Genomic DNA, 13763 nt, shown 5'->3' on the forward strand with positions numbered 1-13763 from the left:
TAACAAAAACATGTAAAAAGAACCCAATTCTGCAGCCCTTAGTGTTCAATTGAGGTCAGTAGGGCTACAGGATTGTGCCCAAATGTATGTGGGAATAGTTTTAGTTTGTTTTCGTTATCACTGATGTGTTCACGTCTTTCACAAAAGGTTGTGTCTGGGGCTTGAGAACATATGCATTGTCATCAGTGAAGTGTCACTAAAACACTTTTTGAAAAAATTGAAGAGCCCTTTTATATGCATGTGGGTTGTAATATACTGCAGCATGGTTTCCCCTGAAGTCCTAAAAGCTGATATCCCACCATTTTAAATTTTCTTCTCCATGTATTTTCTTTACCGAAATCCTCCCTCTTTATTTTAGGTTACTAGCAAAATAAATCAGGTAAGCTGTAGTTTTAAAATTTCCAAATGTTTCAGACCTTTGTTGTTGACATTAATTCTATTTATATCTTAGCTACTGCTGTTTCCTAAAGTCATGGGGAGAAACCCAGCTAACGTCTGAATTCAAACCATAGTGATGTAACAGATAAAATATAATTACTGTGTATTTTCTACCAAGGCATTTATCAAAAGTATGAAGCCATGTTTCACAACTGATTTTATAACATGTTTTGTAATAGTGTCTGATGGATGCTGGTACAGTGATGGTTGCTCACTGTGCCACTAGCCAATATACTGACATTCTGACTAGCATAAAGATCACGCCTGTTTACTTCATTCAGTCACAGCAAGTCACCTATGGAAAGTACAGTCTTTAAAAAACATATTGTGCATCTGTGAATAAGCTGGTTTCTGAATGGTTGAAATTTTATTTTTAACCTTTTCAGGACATAATTGTCAGTCACACAGCAATGTAGGTGGCTGACACAAATTTTTGTGAGGTATAACTGATTGTTAGTTATTCATATTATGTATGTTTGTTCCATTAATTAAAATATAAAATGTACTTCTTAACATTCATTGGACTGATTTCAATAATACTATGTACTATTTGATTATTGTCTGTCCTTCTGACCTGTCACAAAATAAGCTGTTTTGTCACAATCTCCAGTGAGATATCTGAACTGTACAGTATATGCAAATGATATATTCCTGTATAACAGAAGCAAACTTGTATGTAACATTGATATTTATTATGCAAACCTTCTAAAAATCATCTATCACAGTCAAGGTAAATGACCATCAAAGTAGCCAATAGCTCACCAGTGCCATGGCCTTAAAACCAGCAGGTTCCTAAGCAAATGACTATGGGTTTGTACCATGCTCATAAATAAAGCCTTTATCTGACTGTGCCAGTGATTTTGGTGAATTATTTTCCTAGTCCCACTTTTGCTGTTAGAGCCAACCACTTACATAGGGTTCTTGAAATTGGCATCACACATCTATAACTGGGCAATATTAAAAGGAGACTATTGGATTTTATTTTATTGGATTTTATTGCACAGTTTTCCAGGATAACCGCACAGATACCCTTGGCACAATTTATTTTTATATATAAAAATAAAGTGTCGGTGAATAATGTCGCTGTTGGTTTTTAAACCTTTTGGGGGAGGGCGTTATTTCAATGTTGTCAGTTGCACAGAAGGGCCTGTACTCGCCACACTTGCGCTCTCTTTCTCAGACGCGTTTATTGAGCGGGGGCGGGGGCACAACAGACGGCGTCGGTGTGGGCGCAGGAGCGCGCAAAGCGCGGAGCAAGGGCCCCCGGTGCCTGGGGCAGAGAACGAACAACGGGGCGGCTGCTCCCCTGGCCGGGCCGTTGAAACGTGCGCGCGCTCCCAGTGGCAGCCGCCGGTGGCTTCCGTTAAAGCCGTTACTCGCTGCACGTGCTGGGGGGGGCTGCCTGAGAAGTAAGAAAGGGTGGGGGGGATGGGCAGACGCGAGCCGACCCCATCAGCGCGAACCGGGCACCCGCCACCCTCCTTCGCCACGTGCCTGCCCGCGCATCCTTCTCACCTGCGCATTTGCTGCGCAGCCAGCGCGGGGCGGTAGGAGGCGCTTCGCTGCCGCAGGGAGAGGCGGACTTGAGTCCGGGAGCGGAGCGGGGCCGTGATCCCAGCAGCAGCTGAAAATCCAACCAGCGACTCTCCCGTGAGCCGTGCAAGGTAAGGGTGACGGTAACTAGGGTGACCAGATGTCCCGCTTTTATAGGCACAGTTCCGATTTGGGGTCTTTTTCTTATATAGGATCCTATTGCCCCTCAACCCGTCCTGATTTTTCACTCTTGCTGTCTGGTCACCCTAACTGTAACTGTGCTGCGGGGAGAGGGGTTCAACCCTACTCCTATACACCTACACCCGCGAGTGTTTGCTCAGTGGTTTGAGCATTGGTCTCCTAAACCCAGGGTTGTGATTTCAATCCTTGAGGGGGCCACTTGGGGATCTGGGGCAAAATCAGTACTTGGTCCTGCTAGTGAAGGCAGGGGGCTGGACTCGATGACCTGTCAAGGTCCCTTCCAGTTCTAGGAGATAGGATAGATTTATTAATTATTATTATAACTATGTACAACCTCCCCATCTACACCGCACCTGCACTGCAACCATCCCGACACCTACACCCCAAACATGTACAACCCCCCATACACACCTACACCCCATCTGCACCGCAACCATCTATACACCTACACCCCAACCATGTACACCCCACTCATACACACCTACACCCCGTCCACACTGCAACCATGTATACACCCACATCTACAACTACACCCCACCCCATACATACATATCTACACCCCAACCGTATACAACTCATCTACACGCCACCCAAACCACATACACACCCCTACACCTCCATCTATACACACTTAAACTCCCCATCTACACCTACATTCCACCCATACACCTATACCTACCCCATACACATCTATAACCCAATCTACACCACACAAATACATACATCATCCTACCCATACACACCTACACCCCCTCACCCATACAACCTTCCCCCATGTACACCCCAACCACATAGAAATATCCTTTCAGAGAAGCGATAGAGAAACTAGATAACTCTCAGTCCCTTTATAGAAATGTTTTTAGTTCTCATTTAAAGTAAAGTTAAACAATAGTAAATATTGTGCAAAAAATAGTCTGTATGAAAAGCACTTCAGTAAATACAACATTATAAATATAAATATATACTCAAATAAATCACCGTAAAACAATTGACTCTTTATAACTCTTGATTTGGTTGATTTATTTTTTGTCTCATTACCCTTTCATTTCTTTACATTGATTTATATAAATCTATACCTCCCACATGCAATCTAATATTTTTTGTCTGTAGTTGTGTGTCACTTACAAATATAGTCATAGCACTGAACATTATGTTGTCTAAATCATTAATAAGTCTCTACCAAATTCAGGGTCTATTTGGTCAATTTCATGGCCAGAGGGTTTTAAAATTGGTCAATTTCACAATTTCAGATGTTTACATCTGAAATTTCAGGGTGTTGTAACCATGGGGGTCCCAACTCAAAAAGGCATGGGGGGGGGGGACGTTTGTAAATTTGTTGTAAGGGTGTCGCAGGATTGCCACCCTCACTTCCATGCTGCCTTCACAGTTGGGCTCTGAAGGCAGCAGCAGTGGAGCTTCCTGAAGAGGGAGGAGGTTCCTGGATGTGGAGAGGAGTCTGATCTCCCCATTCTGCTAGGAGTGCCCCAGCCAGGGGCTCCTATCCGCTAGCCTGCACGGGCTGGAGAGGGACAGGACTTGCTCTTCCCCTGCACAGCCCCTCTTCGGGGGAGATCAGACCCACCTCTGGGTACTTCCCCGGGCTGCAGGAAGCTCCATGGCTGGGCAGCAGCCCCAGCGCTTCCTGCAGCTGGAGGAGGTTCCTGCAGGCGTCTCCCCGTGCTGTTGGGAGCACCAAAGCTGAGGCTTTATAGCTGCTAGTCCCTGTCAGTGGTGGATTAACACAGGGGCCCTGGCCCATTTGCGGGGCCCCTGGAAAAATGGGCACCCTGAGCCCTGGCAGAATCCAGGGGGGTGGACTTATTTCACAGTCCGTGACCCATTTTTCACGGCCGTAAAATTGGTAGGGCCTGAGTTATTAAGTATAGTATAAAAGTGGACAAAATTAGCCATAATACAGATGTGGTACTTGTCTTGTCTCTTTGCAGGCTCTTGTTTGCATTATATTCGAGTTACAATATGAAAAAGTAAAATATTGTATCTTGTATAGTAAAGATTGAAAGTTTTGCTGTTGCCTTCTTTCCAGAGATGTAACTTTATGGAGATGATTTAGCTGAATTTGTTCATTTGTGGGTTCAAAAACTGAGTAATGCTTTGAGGAAAAGGCTAACAAGTAAATAGTAGTTTGAAGGAATTGGGCTTTATTAAAAAATGAAACAATAGTGTCAGGAGGTATTTATATGTCATTTCTCAAATAATGGCATTCAATTTTGGTATGCTATGATTGACTGAAGCCTTGTTGTTATTGTATAGTTGATTTTTTTTTTAAGAGGAATTAGTAGGATATGAGAGTGTCATGAATGTTGCCATACATGTAGGTTTCTCCCACAACAAAACATTAAATTTATATTTTAACTACTTGTTTCTATTGATTGTTTTTATTGTGAATGGTAACTTTTACTATAATTATTTTTGTTATAAACAGCAGAAACATCCTTTCAGAATGACAGAGAACCAACCACACAGCAGTATTCAGATATCAGAACCAAGTACCAATGGCTTCCCCTTGAGAAAACTGTCCTCTATAGAAAAGAGAAAGTTTCCTGCAGAAGCCACTGTGACCTTTCACAACATCTGCTACAGAGTGAAAGTGAAGAGTGGCTTTTTATATTGTCAAAGAGCTGTTCTTAAACAAATTTTGAAAGATATCAAGTACGTATTTAAAAAATGTCTAGTGTATGTTAATGTTGTTTTCTTTTTCATACAGCTTAGTCAACAACCTCATGTCAACATCCATCAGATGGATTCAGGAATGATTGATAAAATGACTGTAAAAAATAGTTTTTGAATTCACACTTTGTATGTTAACTTTTGTATTAGTTTATAAAACGGAATTAATGTGATATTGATACATTTAATACATGAGGTTTACAACATCAGTTGTGTGTTATTTAATTTAAACTTAATGCTGTACTGATATTTCTTTTATAAATGTTGTATGATAATTTGAAAGAAAAAAAAAGCGAAGAAATGAGTAGTTTAGAACCCTTATACAGATGTGTTGTTTGCAGCACTGCAAAGAAATACCTCAGTTCAGTTGGAATTTGTGATTCATATTGAAACTCTGATATATTTGAGAGTTTGAAAATCACTTTTCAGATGCTTAACTCAAGGCCCACCTTAGTTCTGATGGCAAAGATCACGTTCGTGTGCAAATCACCACCAGTTTGTAGGCATAAACTGTAAGTTCTCAGGAAAAATGTGTAAATGTCCATGCTAAAGTCGGTATGCAATTGGACCTGAACTTTGGGAGAAAAAGAGGAGCTAAATGTGTGGGGCTTTTTTTTTTTTTTTTTAAATTTGTTAGTCTCTAAGGTGCCACAAGAACTCCTTGTTGTTTTTGCTGATACAGACTAACACAGCTACCACTCTGAAATATAATTAAAAACTAAAAATTACTTACTAGAAGATCATTAAATTTTTTATAATTTTGTTATTTCACATAGCTGAGGAATGTCACCAGTTCCCAAAGGATTTTGTTTTTACAATACCACACAAACAAAAAAGGCCTTCAAATTAAATGAATTAATCTACAAATAGAACCATGAATTCAGGAAATGTTGCTTTTGTTTGCAGTGGGATTATGAGACCCGGTCTTAATGCAATTTTGGGACCCACTGGCAGTGGCAAATCTTCGTAAGTATTGAAGCAATGAAAAGACTTGTTTTATGTTATCCATATTCATCACGTTGAGAAACCACGCCAAACAGAAAATGTGCCTGCATACTTACAGTACGGATGATTAGGAACACAAGAGCCAAGTGTTCGAAGTGGCTTCAACCCAAACTCTTAATTAATATGCCCCAAACTGCATCTCTATTACTCAAAGGACAATTCAGATTTCCATGCTCAAAAATAAGGTATCTGGAGTTCAGCTATTTGATTTAGGTGTACAAACTAAATTTGTGATGTTAATCTAAGTTTTGGAACCTTTTCCAGCTGGCAGAAATTGCAGCAGCTCATAGGCTGCTCAAACCTTTGCCAGGGCCAGCACAAAGACTCCCTAAAAATCAGAGAGCCCTAACCCTGACAGTCCCACCTCTGCTTACTGTGAGCAGATCTTGTCACAGGAGAAATGCTGAGCTTGCATTCAGCATCAAAACTGTGTGCACATCACATTTTGTTAACTGGATTTGTATGCCAAATTTATCTTCTACCTACTCCACTGTTCAAAGATTTACTCTTCAGAACCCTTTTGGGAGCCTGATTTTTCTTTTTCTAGGCTATTGGATATCTTAGCTGCAAGGAAAGATCCTCACGGGCTCTCTGGAGAGATTTTGATAAATGGAGCTCCACGGCCTGCCAATTTTAAATGCATCTCTGGATATGTGGTACAGGTAAATGAGCCTGCAGTTACTATCTGCCTTTACTGTTTTAACCTCCCTCCAGAGGGAGACACAATCTGGATTAAAATTAACCACTAATTGATTCATACAGACCCGTGATGAGAATTATGGTATAAAATTTATTGACAAAAGAACCTGATAAAAAAAATGTAGAAACCAGTGTAGTGTTTCTTACTCCTTTTCTAGTGTCCCAATTTTTGATAATTTTTTTTCTATTGTAAACAAACACCTCATGTGACGTTTGGTAGTTTTTCCATTTTCTACTACACTTTGGTTATTATATTGAATCACCCTGACTGAATTTCACCTGAATTTGAACCATTTTCATTGGCCTCAAAGACTACAAGAAGATGTTACGAGAAGATTTTCTTTGTTTTTATTTTCAACCCAATTGTTATGTTTTTAATCGTTGCTGAAAATTTGCAGGAAAATGACCTGCAGTTAGAATCATAGAATATCAGGGTTGGAAGAGACCTCAGAAGGTCATCTAGTCCAATCCCCTGCTCAAAGCAGGACCAATCCCCAACTAAATCATCCCAGCCAGGGCTTTGTCAAGCTGGGCCTTAAAAACCTCTAAGAATGGAGATTCCACCACTTCCCTAGGTAACCCATTCCAATGCTTCACCACCCTCCTAGTGAAATAGTGTTTCCTTATATCCAACATAGACCTCCCCCTCTGCAACTTGAGACCATTGCTTCTTGTTCTGTCATTTGCCACCACTGAGAACAGCCTAGCTCCATCTTCTTTGGAACCCCCCCTTCGGGTAGTTGAAGGCTGCTATCAAATCCCCCCTCACTCTTCTCTTCTGCAGACTAAATAACCCCAGTTCCCTCAGCTTCTCCTTGTAAGTCATGTGCCCCATTCTTGATTGTTTCAGATGTGCCTCCTTTACATTTTTTTCAATATTATTTTTATTACAGTATTGTCTTGAGGTGTCAGTCAGGGTAAGGGCCCAATTGCATTAGCTTTGTACAAAGTTATCTACATTATACAGTTTTTTCATTTGTCCTGTTACTACTTTTATATTCAGATTTCTGCTTTGCTCTTTGTGCCTCCAACTGTGATATCCTAGAGAGAGCTTAGGGTATGTCCACACTGCTACTGGAAGCAAGCCTCCTAGCTAGTGTGGCAGACTCATGCTAGCTTCACTCAAGCTAGTTAGTGCGTTAAAATAGCAGTGTGGATGTTGCAGCTCTGGAAGAGATTCAGACTAGCTACTTGAGTTCAGACTGAGGGGGTCAGGTAATCTTGAAAGCCTGAGCTGCAATGTCCACACTACTATTTTTAGCACAGTAGCTTGAGCAGAGCTGGCGTGAGTCTATCTATCCTGGCTGGGAAGCTCACTTCCAGCTGCAGTGTAGACATAGCCTTTCAGGTCTAGTTATGGGGAGAGGGAGTGTGACTTGTTATAGGGACTGTCCAGAGTAGGGACCATATCAGAGTTATAGTTGACTAATTATTCCCAATAAATTTGGGGGGTGTGTGGAGGGCTGAAGGGCTGGCTTGTGGAAGACTAGCAGCCGATTATGGATCAGCCATGTATGACCAAAAACTAGCTTTGGAAGCTTGTAAGTTATCTGAAATTTGTTATTTAAAAAAAAAATATTGAGTTTAAAGATACTTAAAATTCAGCAAACTCCTGGAATCTTATTTGAGAGACCACCATTTAAAAAGACATTGTCATATAGTTCAGGCTCCAACTGTTCGCTATCTTAAATCTGAATATTATCCTATCTAGTTGAAATATCGTCTGGATACTTCAGGCCAGATTGTGAGCCCAGATATAAAGGTGTAAAGTCCATGAAGTTATTCTGACCAGTGCTACTGAGATCAGAAAATGGTCTTATATACTGTTTTACCTTTTCTGAGAAATTACTCCTCCCAGAGTCAACATTGGGAGGATCAGCACAACATGTGGGATCAGCACAAAAATAATGTTTCGTACCCCATCTTTTCCATGCTTCTCCACCTGGGGCTTGTTCCATGAACATTCCTCCATCTTTTCAGTTGATATCAACTGGTGGTAGCCAGCTGGCCTTTTCCATCTTTGGGGAGCTGGCACAGAGGACAACTCTCTCCCTCAATCCCAAAGAAGGTACTATAATCTTTTTGGGAAAGACTACTGCCCTTCCCTCACTTCGCAGAGATTAGGTCTAGTTAGCAAACTGAGTCAACTGGGCTCTGGCTTTATAGGCAGAACGCAGGAAAACTCCGTATCCAGTGGACACCATTTCCCTTCCCTGGTGAATCCATACCATATATAACCTTTGATTCATCAGCACAATGCATTCCCACTCATGGGGGTGTGGGGGACGACTTCCTATCCTGGGGAATACCTGCCAAACATGGTCTTGGATTCTCTTGGATTCAGAGGATGGGCTTTCCCTGTCCTGGGGTTTTCCACATAAGAACGGCCATACTGGATCAGACCAAAGGTCCGTCTGGCCCAGTATCCGGTCTTCCAACAGTGGCCAATGCTAGATGCTTCAAAGGGAATGACCGTAACAGGTAATCATCAAGTGATCCATCACCTATCGCCCATTCCCAGCTTCTGGGAAAACAGGCTAGGAACACCATCCCTGCCCATCTTGGCTAATAGCCATTGATAGACCTATTCTCCATGAATTTATCTAGTTCTTTTTTGAACCGTTGGTCTTGGCCTTCACAACATCCTCTGGCAAGGAGTTCCACAGGTTGACTGTGCGTTGTGTGAAAAAATACTTCCTTTTGTTGTTTTAAACCTGCACGCCTATTAATTTAATTTGGTGACCCTAGTTCTTGTGTTATGAGAAGGAGTAAATAACACTTCCTTATTTACTTTCTCCACACCAGTCATGATTTTACAGACCTCTGTCATATCCAGGTTTTAGATTATCTAGCAGTGGGAATCCAATACAGTAAGGGTTTGGGCTTCTATTTCCACAGACCACAGCCAGGCATCCTCCAGCACAAGTAAACAGACCACTAGAGGTTGGGACTTCTCTGGGCTGGGGAATCTCCCTAGTTGATGGGCATGAAATCCCTTAGTACAGATTCCACTGTGAGAAGTTAATGTTAATACGATTTCAAAAGTAAAGAGAGCATTTAATTGTAAAGGATGAGGCATATATCTGAAAAGCGTTTGCTTGTTGATGGAAAAAGCTCTGTTGGACTCTTGTATCAAAAGTATCGTAATTGTGAACTTTGGTCTTGTTCAGTTTTCCCTTCCTGCAGATGTTAATGCTTATTCGTTACAATACTGTAGCATGGTATAAATAAAGGAAAAATTAAGCTTGAGACTAAAACTTGCTAATATTTTTGTGTCTTGTAAGAATGATGTGGTTATGGGGACCCTGACAGTGAGAGAAAATTTTGAGTTCTCAGCTGCACTCCGATTGCCGAGTACCGTGTCTGAACAGGAAAAGAAGGAAAGAGTGAACCAAATCATCAGGGAACTGGGTTTGGCCAAAGTGGCAGATTCCAAGGTAACTACACATGGCATAGCATGACATGGTATTTAATATTACCAAACAAAAAGCTGAGGTATGAGACAGTTGGTGTTGTAATTACATAGCATTTAACAAACAAACCAACCCCATTAGAATGTTGTAGTTACAATCAACAAACATTTGAAAAGCAGGAAATTTAGAGTTAAGACTACCTTAAAGTATACTTCTACCCTGAAGAGAGTCTTGAAAATGGCATTGTGATGTTCTATATATAGTAGCTCAGTGATTTCTATATCAAATGTGTTCAATTTACAATTCAAAAAGTGTTTTTTCTAACTTCCATCTCTGTAGTTAAACCCTGGGTTCTGTAAATGAAGCTGAGTTCTTTCTTTCTAGCACTTTATCATCAGTAATAAAGACTCTGCATATCAAATGATGCCTTGTGATACTTCTGTAACCCCATTCAGTGAATGGGGGATGTACAGATGTCACTGATTGGTTGAGCAAATGGAAGTTAGTTAAATAATTCTGTTAAAAGAACAGATGACATCTCAGGCTCTCTCATCGGAATAAAATGCAGTACAAATTATTTTTGTCCTGAAAGTAACCAGATATGACTTTGAATACATGCAGAGAGCAGATCTGTTGATTTAGAAGGTGCATTTTTACACACTCACTTTTCAGAATAGAATTGCACTTTGCTCCCCGACATTCCACCATTTGTGGCACCATTCACACACACTAAATACGGGTCTATATGTATTTTTTAATCCTGAGGTGTTTAGAAGTCCTGGGGATTAGCAGCATAGCTACGTATTTTAAATTTACAGCATTCTAATAAGGCACTTTTTAAAAAGCTACCTACATTTACCATCTTAACTTTATCTTAATTTTTTTTTGTTAGAAAACTGGTTCATTTTTGATGCATTGCTATCATTTCATCACTAAATCATGTGAATGTGTTTGTTTCATATAAATATTGATTTCTGATCTGACATCTGAAGTTGGCGCTAATATTTTCCTGGATTTTGAGAAAGTTAATACAAATTAATTAATTAATAAAGAAATCTCCTTTTAAAGGTGTGATGCTTCTTTTGCACTAGGTTGGCACCCAGTTTATTCGTGGTGTATCTGGGGGAGAGAGAAAACGGACCAATATTGGAATGGAACTCATTACTGACCCTGCAGTCTTGTTCTTAGATGAACCAACTACTGGATTAGATGCCAGCACTGCCAATGCTGTCTTGCTGCTCCTGAAAAGGTGACTGCAATGGAATCACTGGGAAAGAACTATCATGTCTTTGATAGAAGTGTACTCTATATACTGTATCTGGAATTAAGATATATTTAGAAATAGTCACAGCCTGATGTATTAGTTTATGATTGGGTTATTCTCATGTAAGGGAATGGAAACTGCAGGCTTCCACAAATGGAATTTCCTTCTAATTCTGCTATCAGCTAGTGTAGTGCTTTAGCAGTCATCCCTCTCTCTCTGGCTCAGTGGGAGGCCACTCCACCTCACCACATCACTGGGGCACTGCCCTGTTTCAGGGGAGTTGTGATGCAAGTGGTGGGGTCGAGGCCCCTCTGGCAGGATAGAGTAGGGCAAACAAACAGTCTCGAGGCTCCAGCCCTCAGCCAGGGCAGAGGAATCAAATAGTCTTAGAGAGTTCAGGCCTTCAGGCAGGGTGGAATACCAGTCTGTCATCCTCACGCAGGCAGATGGCAGACAAATGTAGGCCCCTTGGCCTAAGGTGGAGAAGCTGCCACCCCACGGATCCCAGGCCCTAGCCCAGGGCCCTAACGGTGGCAGATGGTTCCACCACTGGGTCAGGGGGGATCCAGCCACAACACACTGACCTGGATTCAGGCAGCAATACAACTGGACCATAGCTAGGGTGACCAGACAGCAAATGTGAAAAATCAGGACAGGGGGCGGGGGGTAATAGGAGCCTATATAAGAAAAAGACCCAAAATTGGGACTGTCCCTGTAAAATCAGGATATCTGGTCACCCTAACCATAGCTGGCTGACCCTGAGGTACTTTCTGCTTGCCCACCATCATGTACCTGCAGCTCAGGGCTGTCCCTGGTCTCTTTGGGGTATGTGGTGAATGGCAGTCCTGGCAGCTCTTTGCCTGGGTCAGTCTCCTTCAGCGGCAGGGCGTGGCAAGGCGCAGCACAGGTTTCGCTCCGGAGAGCTGCAGCAGCCAGGAGACATTTGCTTCCTTCCCTGGCTCAGACTCAACTGGGTTATAGGCTCTCCCTTTTATACTTCCTGCTCCACCCCTTAGCTTTCAGCAGGAGGGGCAAGCCTAGCCTGGCTCCGCCCACTAGGAATCACAGAATGGTTCCTCCCTCTCTGACTCAGTGGGAGGCCTCAACCTCCCAGTTGTTTCCGATAAGGCCTCACTACAATGGGTCAGACTCTGTCTCCTGTTCCACAACCCACACTGTGCCAAAAGGGGCAGGGAATTTGGACCAACAAACAAATCCTTTTGGAGGATCTGCCCAGGGAAAGGAACTTTGATATAGAAATCTCATGCATTCACTGTTACCTACCCTGCCATTTCTCAATATCCCGAGGACAGCTCTCTGAATAATGTGTCATGTGTTTGGAGTGGGCAAGGGAATGCCACACCTCATGGAAGGAAGAGCATTGCTAGTTACTTTACGCTTAAATGCTTCTGCAGTAATTTACATTACTTGGTCCTGTAGGTATGGGAGGTTAGAATCTGGCCAAGACTTGATGCGCCCCACTTTCTCTTTGTCCCACCTACTAAGGGCTTTAGGATTTGGCCCTTTTAAACTTTCTTCTGCTTTGTTTGCTCCATTATATCTTATAAAACAATATGCAACTTATCCTAAGATGTTACAAATATTTGCACAAGAATTTATTGTCTATAAATCGTTCTTTGGAAAATATGTGGCCTTTCACCTCATTTCAGCTATCAAATCATCAAGAGAATAATGAATGCTTAGGTACAATCGTGAGAATAATTCATTATAAGGGAATAATTTATGGATAGTGGGCCAAATTCTGAGGTCTGTATTCTTCTTTTACTCAGTTTTTACTTAAACAAGCTACTATTGAAGTTAATGGGCATTTGCTTAAGTAAGGATTGAGTACAAATTGAGAGAGGATTCCAGGATTTGATCTGATATGTTTGTCATTACTTCAGATTATGCGTGCTATTAGCCATTCATAGCAGAAAGAAAATATAAGAGAAAAGGAATACTGTAGTTGCAGATGTTTAATGCCTCTCCTATTTTGTTTTTTTGCATTCAGGATGTCAAGTCAGGGGAAAACAATAATCTTTTCACTCCATCAGCCCCGGTACTCCATATTCAGATTGTTTGATAGCCTGACGTTACTGGCTGCAGGAAGCCTGTTGTACCATGGCCCTGCTCGGAATGCTCTGCAGTACTTCAAATCTATTGGTGAGCTTTCAAAGGGAGCTCAAGTCACAATGGTGGTCTTCCAGCACATTGTATTGATGTTGGCCTCTAGCCTTCCAGCACATTCTATTGATTTTGACCCAGATTCTCAAAGGTAATTAGGCACCTAACTCCCATTGATCTCAGTGGAAGTTAGGCACCTAAATACTTTTGAGGATCTGGGCCCTACTGTATAAGTAAGGAATGAATGACATCTTGTTTAACAATGTATTCAGTATTAAAAAAAAAAAGTAGCAAATATCATTTATTTAAGCCATGAATCCCTGTCACTGTGGCCTCTGAAATGATGGACTATGATAAAAGCTTTATATCCCAAGACCAAAGTTGGCATATGCAATCAT

At 41.6% G+C, this 13763-nt stretch overlaps 1 protein-coding gene across 1 annotated transcript in view; it reads left to right on the forward strand.

Moving 5' to 3' along the window:
* Positions 1-1639: 1639 nt before the first annotated feature.
* LOC101933505 (broad substrate specificity ATP-binding cassette transporter ABCG2-like) overlaps positions 1640-13763 on the forward strand; it is a 37474-nt gene continuing 25350 nt past the window's right edge. The window contains exons 1-7 of the mRNA XM_065597528.1: positions 1640-2102; positions 4616-4842; positions 5767-5826; positions 6413-6527; positions 9849-10001; positions 11069-11226; positions 13253-13404. Of these exons, the coding sequence (XP_065453600.1) occupies positions 4634-4842; positions 5767-5826; positions 6413-6527; positions 9849-10001; positions 11069-11226; positions 13253-13404 (847 nt within the window). The 5' untranslated portion in view covers positions 1640-2102; positions 4616-4633. The remainder of the gene's footprint in view (positions 2103-4615; positions 4843-5766; positions 5827-6412; positions 6528-9848; positions 10002-11068; positions 11227-13252; positions 13405-13763) is intronic.

The sequence above is a fragment of the Chrysemys picta genome, chromosome 5, assembly GCF_011386835.1.
Source record: "Chrysemys picta bellii isolate R12L10 chromosome 5, ASM1138683v2, whole genome shotgun sequence".
NCBI lineage: Eukaryota > Metazoa > Chordata > Testudines > Emydidae > Chrysemys > Chrysemys picta.